This window comes from Argopecten irradians, chromosome 1 (assembly GCF_041381155.1).
Source record: "Argopecten irradians isolate NY chromosome 1, Ai_NY, whole genome shotgun sequence".
Lineage (NCBI taxonomy): Eukaryota > Metazoa > Mollusca > Bivalvia > Pectinida > Pectinidae > Argopecten > Argopecten irradians.
In genome coordinates, this window is record NC_091134.1 from 4,952,541 (window position 1) to 4,969,272 (window position 16,732).

At 38.6% G+C, this 16,732-nt stretch overlaps 2 protein-coding genes across 2 annotated transcripts; one reads left to right on the top strand and one right to left on the bottom strand.

Moving 5' to 3' along the window:
- The first annotated feature begins 14 nt into the window (after positions 1-14).
- LOC138315800 (triosephosphate isomerase-like) lies at positions 15-8,006 on the top strand. The gene is made up of 6 exons (XM_069257074.1): positions 15-176; positions 2,840-2,963; positions 3,232-3,316; positions 5,151-5,283; positions 6,912-7,091; positions 7,369-8,006. Exons 1-6 carry the CDS (start codon positions 65-67, stop codon positions 7,485-7,487), a joined length of 753 nt encoding a protein of 250 aa, XP_069113175.1. The 5' UTR covers positions 15-64; the 3' UTR covers positions 7,488-8,006.
- A 2,295-nt stretch (positions 8,007-10,301) lies between these two features.
- Positions 10,302-16,486, bottom strand: LOC138315808 (uncharacterized). Its single transcript, XM_069257086.1, has 3 exons — positions 16,422-16,486; positions 11,379-11,443; positions 10,302-10,946 (listed from the first exon to the last, which is right to left on the bottom strand). Exons 2-3 carry the CDS (start codon positions 11,422-11,424, stop codon positions 10,588-10,590), a joined length of 405 nt encoding a protein of 134 aa, XP_069113187.1. The 5' UTR covers positions 11,425-11,443; positions 16,422-16,486; the 3' UTR covers positions 10,302-10,587.
- Between the last annotated feature and the right edge of the window lie 246 nt (positions 16,487-16,732).

Below are 16,732 nucleotides of genomic sequence, written 5' to 3' on the forward strand. Positions count from 1 at the left end.
TATGACCGACCTTGTCCTTATCAAGGTCACTTTGCCGGGAACGAGCTGAAGACAAGACATCAAAATGGGAGACAGAAAATTTTTTGTCGGTGGAAACTGGAAGATGAACGGTGTAAAAACCGACATCGACGGAATCGTTCAATTCATGAATGCCGGCCCTTTGAGTGAAAATACTGGTTAGTATCCCGACGGGATCCTTTTAAACGATCTGTGTATGAGCAGACTGCATAATTCTGATCGTCCGCTGCAGTAGTGCTGTTTGTACGTGATTGATGACATCTACGCGAAGTATGACAGTACACTTGTATGTCTATGTACTTAACACAGTATTTATTAATCAGGATAATGCATTGGTTTCTGTGCAGTCAAGCATGATTCTGCTTCTCTCGTTAATGGCATTTATCAGTCATTAGGTTTATTTGCTGCAACTTCTGAAAACGCTCACAAATATCATTACTACAAATCCATAACGTTAGGCTGCTGCAAGTTAGAAGAATGCAAAGCGTTAAATGCCTCGAAGTCAGTTCAGACACAGACATTTAGCCGTCAACAGGTTGGGGACACTCCCGTAGTAGGATAGTCCTGCATTTGAGTAACAGTCCTGTATTTGAAGGATAATTTTGTTATGCAAATTCAGGATTCTTTGAAAAGAAAATGGATAAAGTTGTTTTAAACAATTTTACCAAATAAAAGGGAGTCATAATTTTTACATGGCAACATCACTTGTACAACTTTCTACATTATTACTCAAATGGAAACAAATTCATTATCTAATTGTTTGTAAAAATCACAAACAAAATCACCTCTATTGCTTACTACATGTACGTGGGGCTAAATAGAACACAAGCAAAAGTCAATCAACCATGACATTTGCACTTAGTTTCTCTTGTGATAGAACGGGTTTCTATCATTGTTGCATTTATTTCTACAGTATGTATATTTGTTATTGCACTCTTCTAAGTCTTCACTTCAGTGATCTGTTTATGTATCTTTGACCCAAATTCAGGGGAATACTACATGAGAACAGGTCTTATCTATGGTGTGCTTGCTGTTTAGCAGTCACATTCATCAACCTAGTTGTCCTCATGATCACCCCGATGCTGACCGCTGACTGCTGGCCGGAATACACGTGTGGTACACGTGGGAGGTGTTTATCAGTCAGTTGAGCCTTGTCTGTATTTAAGCGGAAGTTATATTTAGTGTGTAGGTGGGTTGTTGTAGCAACGGTTTAACCTAAATATGGTGCTCTGTCCGGACTTTGACCAATCAGTGGTCACTTTGGGGTACTGGGTTGATGTGTCGTTATAAAAGGGGCTGCTTCTAAGGAAGCTTTGGTCTTTACTAGGGAGTATGGGTTAGGGACAGAACCACGCCGTGCACTGTCAACAGTGCAACACTTGCGGGGTCTCTGAACTACCATTTGGGTTTATACATGTACTTAGAGCTACATGACTAACAATGGTTTGTGTCGTTCTAGGGGATTGTCAGGGGCTTAGGGCTTAGACATCCATAGGAAACCTAGTTCCCACAGTGTAGTAGGGGATCGTCAGGGGCTTAGGGCTTAGACATCATTTACACAGTTAGTTATGTCTCTTAGAGTTGGGAACATTTGGTAGGTCGGTTGTCTCCCGTTAGGTGTTGTTGGACTGTGTTTGGGAATACATGGTCTTGTTGTTCTGTAGCTATATAATTAGGGTTTCGCTTCATATAGGATAATTGTATACTTGTTTCTCTTACTGTAAGTTGTCTACATCAGGCACTATTGTAAATATATTCTTTGTCAATTCTGTATTACTTGTCTTTATATAATAAATAGTTGTTTGTACCTGTACTAGTTGAGTTATTGGATTAGTATCTGTGCTTCCGCTACATCCTAGAGATCGAACCTGTTGTGAAACAGGCCTGTAACCTGTGGAGGAAACGGGATCCGGAGAGGATTTGTGACGACTGTGGACTCTGTTGTATACTAAAAATACTATATGATCACGATTTGGGACTTAAACATATAACGGGAGCTACAGTCGGATCGCCCCTCTGGGTCTCTTGTGGAAAACCCTCCCTATTACACTCTGATGGCTATATACATATATATATATACACTGCAGTCTATGCAGAGCACCTAATTTGTCACTTTATGACAAAGTGAGATAATATAATTCAATAGTTCATACACAAAAACATAGAGTCTTCAATCAGTTATATGGCTATCTGAAAAGTATGACGCCTTTTTTTTTATACAAATTTTTAAAACAATTTTATCTGTTTTCATTTCATTGGATCCTGCATTTGTGCAACAAAGTTATCCCTCTAATGCAGTACTGTCACTCAAATGCAGTACTGTTTACTTATAGTGCGTAACAATGCGCATGCACGAAACTTCGACAACGCAATCTATCACAGCTTCATTTGCATACTATTCTGCCTGGCTGACAATCGTAATAAATCAAGGATTTCCTTCAGTTTTGTATTCAAGACACAATTATTTAATTTCTTTATGTGTATGAGAATGAAAGCCCACTGCCCATTCATTCTCATACGCATAAAGAAATTAAATTGAGTATTTTCAATATGTTTTTTCATCTTTTCTCCCGTTTGAGATGCTTTATTATGTTGTGATTCTCGAGTAAAAGACTTACAAGTTCATGTAATATGGGATACCATGCTGGTGTTAGAGGGCACATCACATGTTGTAAACCTCGTTAAATTCATAAGATGTGGGTGTTTATACAACCTCAAGTTCCCTCTCCAGAAAAGGGGTGGGGCGCTATTTACAGGAAATACGATACTCTAATACATTTCTATATTGATATGACACAAGGGATTAAAACTTTGGTTTCAGAAGTGGTAGTGTCTCCCCCCGCTATCTATCTGGATTATGCTCGTCAGAAACTGGATAGTAAGATCGGTGTTGCTGCACAGAATTGTTATAAAGCAGAAAAGGGAGCTTTTACCGGAGACATCAGGTTTGTAATCCAATATACAATAACTTAATTAAGCCTACTGTAATGCTGCCGCCTTTTCAGTGAATGAAAAGGATCCAACTTTTTTCTGAAAGCCCACTGCCCATGCATTCCAATTACATAAAGCGGGGCCCAATTTATGGAAACAACCAGCACAAACCCTGATCTTTAGTCTGGTGTTGATTTGGTATAAAGTCCATAAGCTAGTCAGAAATGGCCATGGTGGCAGTAATTTGTAATCTTTCCTTAAACCTTGTATTCTATATTTTAGTCCTAAAATGATCCTAGACTGTGGGTGTAAATGGGTGATCCTTGGACACTCTGAGAGAAGGAACGTGTTCGGTGAGAATGACCAGGTACAAATCATTGATGTTCGTTTCAATTCAATGTCAGATGAACAGCTGCAAATGTAATACCTTCTCGATGAAGCTAAATAACTAAGTTAACATTTGTATGCTATAAACAATCATACCACTTATTATGTAGCAAAACGGTAAATAGTTTGGATCCCTTTGATCTCCAACACAGCTCTGCAGCGATCAGTTTGGCGGCAGCGGTGGCTGAGATGGTTTTGTCACATTGTCACAAGCCCCATCTCTGGGTCGCAATCCCAAGTTGGGCAGTTGCCAGATACTAACTGCTGGTCATTGTTTTTTCTCCGGATACTCCGGCTTTCCTCCATCAACAAACCTGGCACATCCTTACAAGTTACATGAACCTGGCTGTAGGTAATAGCACATTAAGCTAATAAACCCAGTTTTCAGTTTGGTCGAAAGGTCAACTACAAAGGTTACTTACTAAAAATAGATTCTTTCAAAAATTTTAGTTTCCAGGTGATAACTTGAGAAAACATCAACAGATTTTTATCAAACTTCACACAATTGTAGCATAAGAGAAAATACAGCTTGGGTTAGAATTTGGGGTCAAAGGTCGACTACAAAGGTCACTGTTACTAAAAATAGATTGTTTCACAAATTTTATTTTCTGGATGATAGCTTCAAACTTCATGCAATGGTGACATAATAGATATAATAGCTTGGTATCAAATTTCATACAATGGTAACATAGAAGATAACATAGCTTTGGATTGAATTTGGGGTTAAAATGTCAACTACAATGGTCATTGTTTAAGTTTGCAATCGATAACTTGAGAACACATCAACCGAATTTATTCAAACTTCATACAATGATAGCATAAATAAGTAATAATAACTTAACATACATAAGAAAATGTAATTGATGGCAGGGGACATGTATTGCTTGCAACACTAACTGTAAGCTTGTTTTACATGTTACAAAATAAGAAAATAATATTTTACCATATATATTTATCAATTTAATGATATTGAACAATCACCTTAGAAGTTGAAATGCTTATTAAGCACTGTAAGACGATCGAAAGCGAAAATGATTTATGAAGGAAAATTACAGTTTATTACAACCAGTTTAACTTAAAAATAGCTCACCTGGTCGAAAGGACCAAGGTGAGCTTATGCGATACCGCGGCGTGTAGTGTCCGTTGTCCGTCCGTCAACAATCGGCTTCTTCTCCATAACCGCTGGCCAGAATTTAACAAAATTCGACCTGTAGAATTCTTATGGGCTACTGACTGAAAATTGTACAAATGGTCGGGCTGACCCCCCAAATTGTACAAATGGTCGGGCTGACCCCCCAGGGGCCTATTTTCATGTAAACAACTTCTTGTCTTAAACTAAGTATGGGATAGCACTCATTATGTAATTGTAGCATCTTTTTAAGGTATGGATTCAAATTTATACAAATGATGGGGCTGGGCGGGGTCAAATGAGGTCAAATTAACTATTTTCATATAAACGACTCCTTCTCTGAAACTAAGCATTGACTAAAACTTATAGTCATATAATATTGATATGGTTGGGATTCAAAATTAAACTAATCGTTGGGTCAAGTTAACTATTTCTGATTGTAATAGTTTTTGTGATAGTAAAAAAAGGCCCCTGCCTAGTTACACTGATACTGTTCCCTGATTGGTCAGCCAATCATAAATGTTTGCAAACTGATCGTCGCTGTATATGTGTGAGAGATCAAAGGATCCAAACTATTTACCTTTAAGCAACATTGCTGTAGATTTTGCTTGAATCACACTTTGTCCGATATGTTATCTTTTGTGATATATTATAATGTAGTCTGATTTTGTCCTTTGTTACTTAGCTAATTGGAGAGAAGACAAAACATGCCCTGGAAAGTGGACTAAAAGTTATTGCTTGTATTGGAGAGAAGTTAGAAGAGAGGGAAGCAGGCCAGACGATGGATGTTGTGTGTAGACAGACCAAGGCTCTGTTAGGTAGGACTACTCGAGATGACATCAGAGACATGTGTCTGGGCTCTGTTAGGTAGGACACACTGGAGATGACATCAGAGACAGATGTCTAGGCTCAGTATGGTAGGACAAACTCCAGATGACATCAGAGACAGGTGTCTAGGCTCTGTTTGGTAGGACAAACTCGAGATGACATGAGAGACAGGTGTCTAGGCTCTGTTAGGTAGGTCAAACTTGAGATGACATATCAGAGACAGGTGTCTAGGCTCTGTTAGGTGGGACAAATTCGAGATGACATCAGAGACCGGTGTCTAGGCTCTGTTAGGTAGGACACCCTCAAGATGACATATCAGAGACAGGTGTCTAGGCTCTGTTAGGTAGGACAAGCTCAAGATGACATATCAGAGACAGGTGTCTAGGCTCTGTTAGGTAGGACAAACTCGAGATGACATCAGAGACAGGTGTCTAGGCTCTGTTAGGTAGGACAAACTCGAGATGACATATCAGAGACAGGTGTCTAGGCTCTGTTTGGTAGGACAAACTCGAGATGACATCAGAGACATGTGTCTAGGCTATGTTAGGTAGGTCAAACTCGAGATGACATATCAGAGACCGGTGTCTAGGCTCTGTTAGGTAGGACACCCTCAAGATAACATATCAGAGACAGGTGTCTAGGCTCTGTTAGGTAGGACAAGCTCAAGATGACATATCAGAGACAGGTGTCTAGGCTCTGTTAGGTAGGACAAACTCAAGATGACATCAGAGACGAGTGTCTAGGCTCTGTTTGGTGGGACAAATTCGAGATGACATCGGAGACAGGTGTCTAGGCTCTCTTTGATGGAACAAACTCGAGATGACATGAGAGACAGGTGTCTAGGCTCTGTTTGATGGGACAAACTCGAGATGACATCAGAGATGTGACATGTTGTGGACTAGGCTATGTCTGGGCTCTGTTAGGTAGGACACTGGACGAGATGACATCAGAGATAGGTGTCTGGGTCTGTTAGGTAGGACACACTGGAGATGACATCAGAGACAGGTGTTTAGGTTCTGTTTGGTAGGACAAACTTGAGATGACATGAGAGACAGGTGTCTAGGCTCTGTTAGGTAGGACAAACTCGAGATGACATCAGAGACAGATGTTTAGGCTCTGTTAGGTAGGACACACTGGAGATGACATCAGAGACAGGTGTCTAGGCTCTTTCAGGTGGGACAAACTGGAGATGACATCAGAGACAGGTGTCTAGGCTCTGTTAGGTGGGACAAACTTGAGATGACATCAGAGACAGGTGTCTAGGCTCTGTTAGGTGGGACAAACTTGAGATGACATTAGAGACAGGTGTCTAGGCTCTGTTAGGCAGGACAAACTTGAGATGAAATCAGACGGTTGTCTGAAACATTGTGAATGGACCTGTTATTAATTAGTTTTAGCATAATACTATTCTATGAGCAAGGAATAAATATTTTTGGAGGCTGAATTTGAACAATGTTTTCTTTGTCATTCAGATATTTTCAAACAAATATGCACCTTATCTTTATCTGTATGAAGAGGTATTTTTGAAAATGAACTTACATGTATGCTGATGGTATTATACCGTGTCTTAAACCAATTATTTTATCAAAGATAATGAAGTGTATATTTTTGTTTACAGATAACATCGCAGATGATAAATGGGGGAATGTTGTTTTAGCCTATGAACCAGTGTGGGCCATCGGCACAGGCAAAACTGCCACGCCTGAACAAGCACAGGAGGTGCATGATGAATTGAGGAAATGGCTTTCTGGAAATAAGTCTGCTGATGTTGCAAAGAATGTTCGCATCATTTACGGAGGTAAGCTGGTGAAAGTTGTCTCTTATGATTATGGTTCAGTGGCACAATGGTAATTAACACACAAAACAGCTTGAGTTAAATGATTAGATGTGAATTGACACAATACACAATACAGTTATACCTGAATTAAATATTTCAAATAGTTCTCGGAGATTACTGATTTTTGTAAGTATTAAATCCTCCATTGATATTGATTATTTTCTGTACAAAATAATTGAAATTTTATATGACCAGTGTAGGAAGCTCATGGTAGCACACTTGTGTCTTTATTTGACAGGATCAGTGAATGCAGCCAACTGTAAGGACCTAGCTGGCAAACCAGACATCGATGGATTTCTTGTTGGTGGTGCTTCTCTCAAACCAGACTTTGTAAAAATTGTGAATGCAAAGGAATGAGTTCTACATCTAGATTAGGTGCTGGTTGTCTAATGATAGAATAATCTTGGAACTGTTCATTCACAAAAGTGTCAGGTGGCAATATAGCATGTACATGTGTTGTTCGCTAGAAACATTGAAGAGGACAGACTTTGACACTTTAATTCCCAAGTTGCTTTTAGAAGTGCTACAGTTAAGTTTTTGTACAACTGTCTAGTTTGCCACAACACTGGTAAATAGATGATGATTACATGTATACATCTGCATGTTTTCTCCATGTTTATAAAATCTCAACAAATACTCGCAAGACAGCTATATCTCTGTTTTAGTGCTGAATTATTTCAATTTTTAGATACCATCATATTATGTTTTAAATCTTCCTTTAGTGTATGTTTGTGAGCTAGTTAGCAATTTGTTTATGAATCCCTCCCCCTTGCTTTCTGGTACTTTTGAAGCATTGTTATGTATCTTAGTTTATTTTGTTTATTTATCACATCAAAATGTAAACAAAGAAAATAAATGAAATAAGAAATTTGAAAATTGGTTAGTTGTGATTGTTGTTTGAAACTCTCAGACCTTAGACTAGCCAACAAGCATCAGATAATGGACTTATAAAATACAACCAAAAACCATGAGAACCTTAATAGGGTAGTCATCCTCAATACTCCACAGGTTCCGATAACTTACGATCCATCTCGAAGTAAAATTAGAGGCAGCTTAGCGGAAAACATTTGACCAATTACAGGCCAGCAAAGATTTCCTTTGAAGACTGAAGAGAGAGTGACACCTAACATCAAAGCCATACAATTGACCACAGTTATATGGCTCTTTTGATGTACATCAAAGGACTGAATTACCTGTTCTGTTCTGTTGCCTCCAGTTTTACTATGCAATAGTCCATAGGTATATATATTGTAAGTGATCAGAACCCCTGTAGTATCGAGGATGTAGGGTGGTAGGCTAGCTGCAAAACTTTCTAAGTGCAATCTATGGTAGCCATTTTTGAGCCCTTTTTAGCCACTGTGTCGTGAAATAAAGAATTGTATTGTATTACCCTTGTTACTTTATATGTAATAGGTAGCATTTGTGTCTTAAAGACATGCCAAAGTCAGCAGAGACCTACAGATGAACAGGTCATTTGAGAAAGGTATATTCCTTAGTGTAAACCCCTACCCCCACCCATAATGGTATGACGACATTAATTCACAATTATCATTTCTAAATGCAGGTAACATTAAATCGAAAAATGACCGTGTTAAGAACGCTTTCAAATCATCAAAATACATTGTAAAACTCATCTCAGCCATTCTAAACCATAATATTGTTTCCCGGGGGAGACTACCGGACCCCCAAACAACAAAATTTCGCGCCTTCAGCGCTTGAAAATTCATCAAAATGCATCGTAAAACACATCTCAGTCGTTCTAAATAGTAACATTTTTCCAGGGGGATACCTTCGGACCCCAAACATCCAAAATCTCGAGACTTCGGCGCTCGCACGCTAATTTGCGTATTCATTAATTACCTCTGTTAGCGACGCCACTGTCTATAGATGTGTACAAGGATTATGGTATCTCTTGAGGGTGCGGAGAGCGCAAGGGGGAGGACGGGGGGTTACGAAATATTGGGGACCTTTGCCCCCCCCCCCCCCCCCCCCCCCCATTACGTTTCATCTTCCTACGCCTGAGTGTCGTCTAGTAATTGTCTTCAATGATGCACTAACAGCTATATAACTATGTAGAAGGGATCCATGTGGCTGACCAGGACGGGACATTGTATGTGATTTCGGTAATCATGTCGTCATGTTCCAAGAATCCTTGTACTTTGATCATGGGTATACAACCTCGGCGTGTATCATTTGATTAGCTTCCATTGCTGTTGTTTTACTGAATGTCCCCGCACTTGTTCCTGCCACTTCGTGTCATCAGCTGCTTCAAGTCGAGCGTTGATGTGTAATCAATGCCTTTCGTAACCTCGTGGCGTTGTATTGAAACTTCTACAGCTTGTTTGTATAAATCTAGTCCGGTAAACCTGACTATATTATTAGGCTTTTTTAAATATATACTTTTTTCCAAAAAAAACCCCACAAAAAACAACAACAAAAACAAACACACACACACACACACACAAACCAAAAAGAAAACAGCCTAATAATATAGATAGGTTTAGCGGACTATATATCCATATCACAATGGCAGTAACCACTCCCTACACGCCACCTTCATCCCCCAGTCTGATCATGTGATATGATATGGTGCAATGATCATACTTAGAATCCTTCGTCCGACCCCCACATGAAGCAATAGTTATCAATCCATTTCATTGACATTGCATAGATCTGACCTTCGTCTTTTGTTTCTTTCGCTCAATTTTGCTGATCTTTATATATTTTCCTTTTATTGTAATAATGTCATTAAAAATGATCTTCGAAGATTAGGAAGTGTTTCCGGCTGAAAGGCAATACGAAACCGCGGACTAGTGACATCATTCTTCGAGGGAATCGGACCTCGTCTCTTACACTAGTTTCACACAAACACGCGCTGCCCTCGTGCAGTCTGGACGACGGAAGAATATCAAGCTAAGTTAAACAAAAAAATATGGTGTTTTGGAAGATGGTCATAGCTGATAAGAGGAACAAAGACTTCAGTAAATAACAAAACACTAAAATTAAGTACGTGTAACAGTTCTTCTTATTCTTTGACTTTATTCTTCCATAAAAAAGTAGCATGAAATTGTAGCGAAACCTCGAAAATAGGAACGAGAAGATACCAGGCTGCAATTAGAAGGACACTAATTATGAGCTAATCAGTCAACTCAAATCAAACAGAACAATATCTTTGTCATCAAATATCGGTTTAATAAAAATTTCAACAACATGTTTAATTTACATTGCATTTCACCGTTGTCACCGGCAGTTTTATGCATTCTGTACTGTGTCAGTAACAGTCTTTAAAATACTTTTTATTTTACCAAATCAACGACTGCGCCAGGGCTCATGATCGAACAGTGTAAAGTCTGTCACTAAATTGCCAGGTGTAAGAAAGACAGAAGTTTCATCAAGAAATATTTTGAAAGAACATTCCATCGATTTGAATTCCCATGCTTTATCTGCATATGATTAACTAACCTGGCATTCTCATTACTGATAAGGAATTCAGTACAGAAAACACAAAAGATTGGGGAACTGGTAAAATGAAGTAGCCCGGAGGACATGGCGTACATCCACAACACGAAATATCTGCTAATTTTGGTAGATGGAAATTCATTAACATGGGTGACCGAGTCAGTTCCAATGGGTTGGTACAACATCGTATTCCGCACAAACACGGCTCTTCCGGTAGTTCCACATCTGGGGCTTCAAGCGGTTCTAGTGGTTCTGCTGGTTCCGGTATTTCTGGTATTTCTGGCGCTTCCGGAGCCTCAATTGGCTCCATTTCGGGCGTTTCTGGGAGTTCTTGTTCTTGAGTTGGGACAGGGGATTCTGGTAAAATGAACAATCAGTTTTAATTCGCTGAAAACAAAATGAACCATTGACATCGCATAGATGGAGACATTAGGATGACAGACATTTGTCGCACAAAGAGCCATAACTTACATTATTGTATTGATAAACATGATTCAGTTTTACTAAAAGGTGCAGCGCAATATCTTGAACGGGTTAAAATATATTGCAGTGATAAGAATGTTCGAAAATCTCGCACTTTTGGACCTGAAGCATTGACTTAAAGGGCATTGTACATTGACTTTAGATGGTGCATACATATTTAACATTTTTATTGAAATATCATAATCGGTACGGAATTTATTATCCGTACTGTTCTTATCAGAATAAACAGAACAAGAAAATTTAACTTTTTGTTGCTGACGTCTCGACACACTTACGACTATTGTCGATGTTTTGATGACTACTTACCTAATCCAACCAACACTGTCTGACCGATAGAGGACGTGAACAACATCACCAGGAGAATTGTCAGTCTGAAATATGCATGATAATAACTAAGCATGACAGTCTAGGTAATATAATGCAGTTATAAAACCATCCTCGGTATTCCAGGGAGGCAACAGAATAGAACAGGTAATTGAGCCATTTGATGTACATCAAAAGAGGCATATAACGGTACACTGTGGTTGACTGTGTGACTTTGATGTTAGGTGTCGCTCTCTTTGTAGTCTTCAAAGGAAATCTTTGCTAGCCTGTAATTGGTCAAATGTTTTCCGCTGAGCTGCCTTCAATTTCACTATGAGAAAGTCCAGGGGTGTAGAGATCGTAAGTGATCGGAACCCCTGGAGTATCGAGGATGTTATAAAATGTATTTTGAGCTGTCCGTGCAATTAATCTTATTGGTATACTGAGTCTTAAGCATCTCCATGATATCAATAAATCGTGACATTGTAAATGACAGAAATCAGCCACAACAAATCGGAGCGCCCGACATGGTGGCATGGAAAGAGTTCCTTTTGAACCCCCCCCCCCCTCCAAAAAGTTTTTTCATCGCTTTAGTGAAGTGTCTGAAATGGGTTCTTTTTAAGGAGAACCAAGAAAAATTGGGGCTTGGTCTTTTTGGGGTTAAAAATTAAAAAAATAAAAATTAAGAAAAAAAAATCAAAATATATAGTTCTCTCTATACATTTGTATCTATTTTAATCACATTCATGTGATATTTTATGTATTCTGAAATGTGGTCATATACAAGGTACCATATTCGGTAATGTGGTTAGATATACAAAGTACATTGATAACAAACACATTTTTAATATTACTTACCCTGGCGGGACTTGAACCCACATAGCTTACCTTTACCTCCAAAGTCCAACGCCTTAACCATTACTCCACTGGATCAGATGGCGATTCCATGTCAATAAAAGCTATACAAATTTACTATGGCTTTAAAAGTAATCCGAATCACTTAAATGATTGAAACATATTAGAATACAATGCTAGTTTTGTGGGTTCTTTTAAACAGAGATCTACTTTGTTTATTGAGTAGAATTTATAATGAGTGAAGAAGATGATTCATATGTTTTCCCACCAAACTTACCAATTGTGGACAACGAGCACGGCTCGAAAGACGACAGCTTTCATTTTTATGGTATTTCATCTGATTCGGATAGTTCAATACCCTGTGGCCAGAGAACTCCAGACAATAGAGACAGTGTGGTGGAGTCAAATCATGATGTAAGTGTGGATCTGTTTTCTGATGTCAATGACAATAACCCCCCGGACAACGGTGTTGATGACAATGCCAATGCTGCTCCCACTACTAGTGCTTCTGGAGTGACAACGCGTTCCAAAAGAAAAGGGAAATTAAAATTTCATAACTTGTTTTCTTTGGGTGCTATATTAACTGATGATAGTAACTGTATAAAGTTTTGTCAGGATTTCAAGCTACTGCCTACGTCAGTGAATTGTCCAAATTGTCGAGCAAGTTTGACAAAACTATATACCATCGAACGTGTTGGACATCGCCGAGCGACGTACAGGTTCCAGTGTAACCGTAAAAAATGCAAAACCAGTCACAAAAACCAAGTGCCTCTATATAAAAATACATGGTTTTCTGGGTACCATTTGTCTTTGAGGAAAAGTCTGTTACTTATTTACTGTTTCTTGAATAAATTTCCATACGACTTAGCAATAGAGGAAACATCGGTAAGTTCGGCATCGGAAAGTGAAATCGAAAGTGTACAAGGCAAAAAACGAAAACTAGAGACGTCGAAAGAAACAGTGTCGGACTACTATAATTATTGCCGAGAAATTTGTTCATGGGTCGTTGAAAATACCAAGTTTCAGCAAATAGGCGGACCAGATTGTGTGATTGAGATTGACGAGGCAAAGTTTGGAAAACGTAAATACAACCGTGGTAGGATTGTAGAAGGACAGTGGGTATTGGGGGGTATCTGTCGACAACACAGGCAGATTTTCTTGCAACCTGTTGACAAACGTGACAAAGACACCCTCATCCCAATTATTCAGAAGAATGTGAAAGTAGGAAGCACCATTATATCAGACTGTTGGGGGCCTACAATAGCCTCGGTAACCTTGGTTACAAACATCTAACTGTTAACCATTCTGAAAATTTCGTCGATCCCGAATCAGGGGCATGCACAAACCTCATAGAGAACAGATGGTGGTGCATTAAACGCCAACTCCCCTCCACTCACCCGCGTCACGGCCAGAATTTCGACCTCCACCTTCTAGAGTATATGTGGAGGGCTATCGACCCGGAGAGTAATAAATTTGAACGGTTTCTAAAGGACATGGCAAAGGTGTATGAACTGCATTAGGTAAGATAAACTGTATATTTTCAAAATGTGTGGGGGGAGGGAAGGTTAAACAGCCAAAGAGTTAAAAAAACAATTTACAATATTTTCCCGCAATATGTCTTTGTCTATCAACTGAACATGGTAAGACGACATTATCAGGAAATTTTCAGGAAGAACAGGAGGGGGGTTCAAAAGGAACTCTTACCGGTGGCATTAAGGACTTCTAGGCCTAAGACTGAATACAGCGTGTTCGCAGATTGAGACAAATGCTCAACTCCAGGCCAAATGCGAAGCGCTGCCAAGAGGGACATTATAAGGAAAAGATGAGATCCTAAATTTACCTATCCTTTGATATGATCCAGTGGAGAATTCGGTAAATTAGAACGTCCTACACGCAGTGCAGAATTAAGACAGAAAAACGATAATGCACATGTCTTTTATGTATACCACCGTAGAATTTTCTGTAAACAACATGTTGTTTATTGAAATTGTTTTCTTAAAGTATAATTGATAAAATAGCACGTTATTCGCACTATTGTAGTTTTTAGCTCTAAATTTAAATTAAAGAAAAACAAAATCATTACATCAGAAATACAATTAAAAGGTATCCAAACGCATGAACTTAACTTAACAAGTTATATTTTGTTATTTAATAGTAAAGTATTCACTCACCTCATTATGTATATTAGGGATCCGTTCATATCGGCAGTTGTTTTACACAACCTTTAGACCTGTGTTGGTAGCAATCACAACAGAACTAGCTCGAATACCAACACACACCTTTGATATTTATATACCTACAAGCATGTGCCCTGAACCAGGTAAAACGTCTTGTAAGTACATTATTTGCTTGATCGAAATCAGTCACGCGTATCCGGCGTAGGCTGTGTTTCCTCCCTCCTGAGGGTATTTTAGGATAAAATTGTGATATTAGCTGTAATTTTGTTGTACATATGTACCTTATGATATTAGATCACTTCGCTGGAATGAAAGTTCTCGTGCCGGAAACAGGTAAGACAGAATCAGATTTACGTGAGACCTTAGATATATTTCTAGATCCGTGTCAACTGTTTAAAAATAACTTGGGACAGAACCATTGACCTATTTCTTGGTTAGGTAACCTATACGTAAATCATTCAGAATCCCCCGCATTGACAGATACGAATACGTGTATCTGGTAATTAGATTGTTTTCAAAGAAAGGCGAACAGCGGTCAAAGCAAGACATAATTAAAACTAGAAATTGTCATAGACAATTTGGCGGGCTTTTCACTATATTTAGTTTAGGTAATGCATGGGTTTTGAAGTTGTAACCAATAAATGACCTTGACTTTCTGCCCTGAATAAAAGTGTTTTAGTGAAGATCTGCATGAAGTTTGATCAGCCGAAGAGAACAATATAATGTTACATAGGTTTTTAGGGGGAGTTATCTTTCTTTGCGCAGATTAACCTCTGTCTCAATAAGAAATATGAAATAAAATGGAGACTACGGCTTAAAATTTGACCCGTTCTTCAAACCGGAAGTTGACATTGTTAGCCCACCATCGTTCAAATCGCCCTGCGTCCGTGGTCCGTGGTCCGTCCGTCAGTAAACAATCCTTGTTATCGCTATTTCTCAGAAAGTACTGAAGGGATCTTTCTCAAAATTCATGTATACGTTCCCCTTGGTCCCTAGATTTGCATATTGCATTTTGGGACCGATCGGAAAACAACATGGCCGACAGGCGGCCATCTTGGATTTTGTCATTTGAAGTTTCTTTTCACTATTTCTCAGAAAGTACAAAAGGGATCTTTCTGAAATTTCATGTGTAGGTTCCCCTTGGTCCCTAGTTATGCATATTGCATTTTGAGACCAATCGGAAAACAACATGGCCGACAGGAGGAGGAAGCAGGGAAAGAAGGAAAAGCAGAGAAAAGATCAGTCTTACAAAGATCCAATAAAGTTCACTCAATGGTCGGCGCCAAGATCCCTCTGGGATCTCTTGTTATAACAAGTTATTATTAGAAAAACATTGCCCTGTAGATTATCTTCAAATAACAAAATTGCATGAAAGCTGTAAAAACCAACGATAAGTTAGTTATGACCATTTAAACAATTTATTTATGATATGTGTATTTGACCCCTGTGAACTTGAATATGTGTCAAGGTCATTCCTAGTATTTGACTTTATAGCACATCCCCTGGACATCTTATATATGAAATATGAAGATCCTAGACCTTACAGAACTTCAGGAGAAAAGTTTTCAAGTTTATTGTTAATAACAGGACCTTTAACATTTGACCCTTACCGAAAACCGGAAGTTGCCATTTTTTGTAATAACATGTAGAGAGAAAAAGTTTACGCTTAAGATTATTTGCAAAAAATATTATTGGATGAAATCTGTGAAAAGAACTGTTAGTGAGTTATAAGCATTTTTAATTTTTAAGATATTGAATAAAAGTTAGCCTTTTATACGATCTACATAAAACATCAAAATATTTGCTGTATCTTAAACGGTTTTTGAGTTATGGCTGTTTCAAACTTTTTAGGTATGACGTCATGACGGCCATCTTGGATTTTTGACCTACTTAAAAATGTTGCGGTCACCCCTTCAACTCATGCCATACAATATAACAATAAGGTCATTGGCATACTTCTTACCATTTTGAAGATCTTTTGGTCACAAAAAAGTGTAGAAGAATAATTACTTACATAATAGAGAGCGCAGCAAGCGAACTCTTGTGAGATCCAGCACCGCGCAAGACAGTATCCAAAGTCACACTCTCGCGTGATTACAAAATCACACTCTCGCGTAATTACAAAGAAGTAACGCTTGCAAAAATTCAAAATGAAAACAAGTGAAAGATAAACCTTCCAATTTATTCTAACTGAATCTATCAATTACATTTTGTCCTGAATCTTATATTAAAAGCCGTTTTACGTGAGCAGTTGCTTCGGAATTTTCCGCCTGGCAACGGGGAATGACGGTGAGATATAATTTGTAGCCGCAGTCATGTATTTTT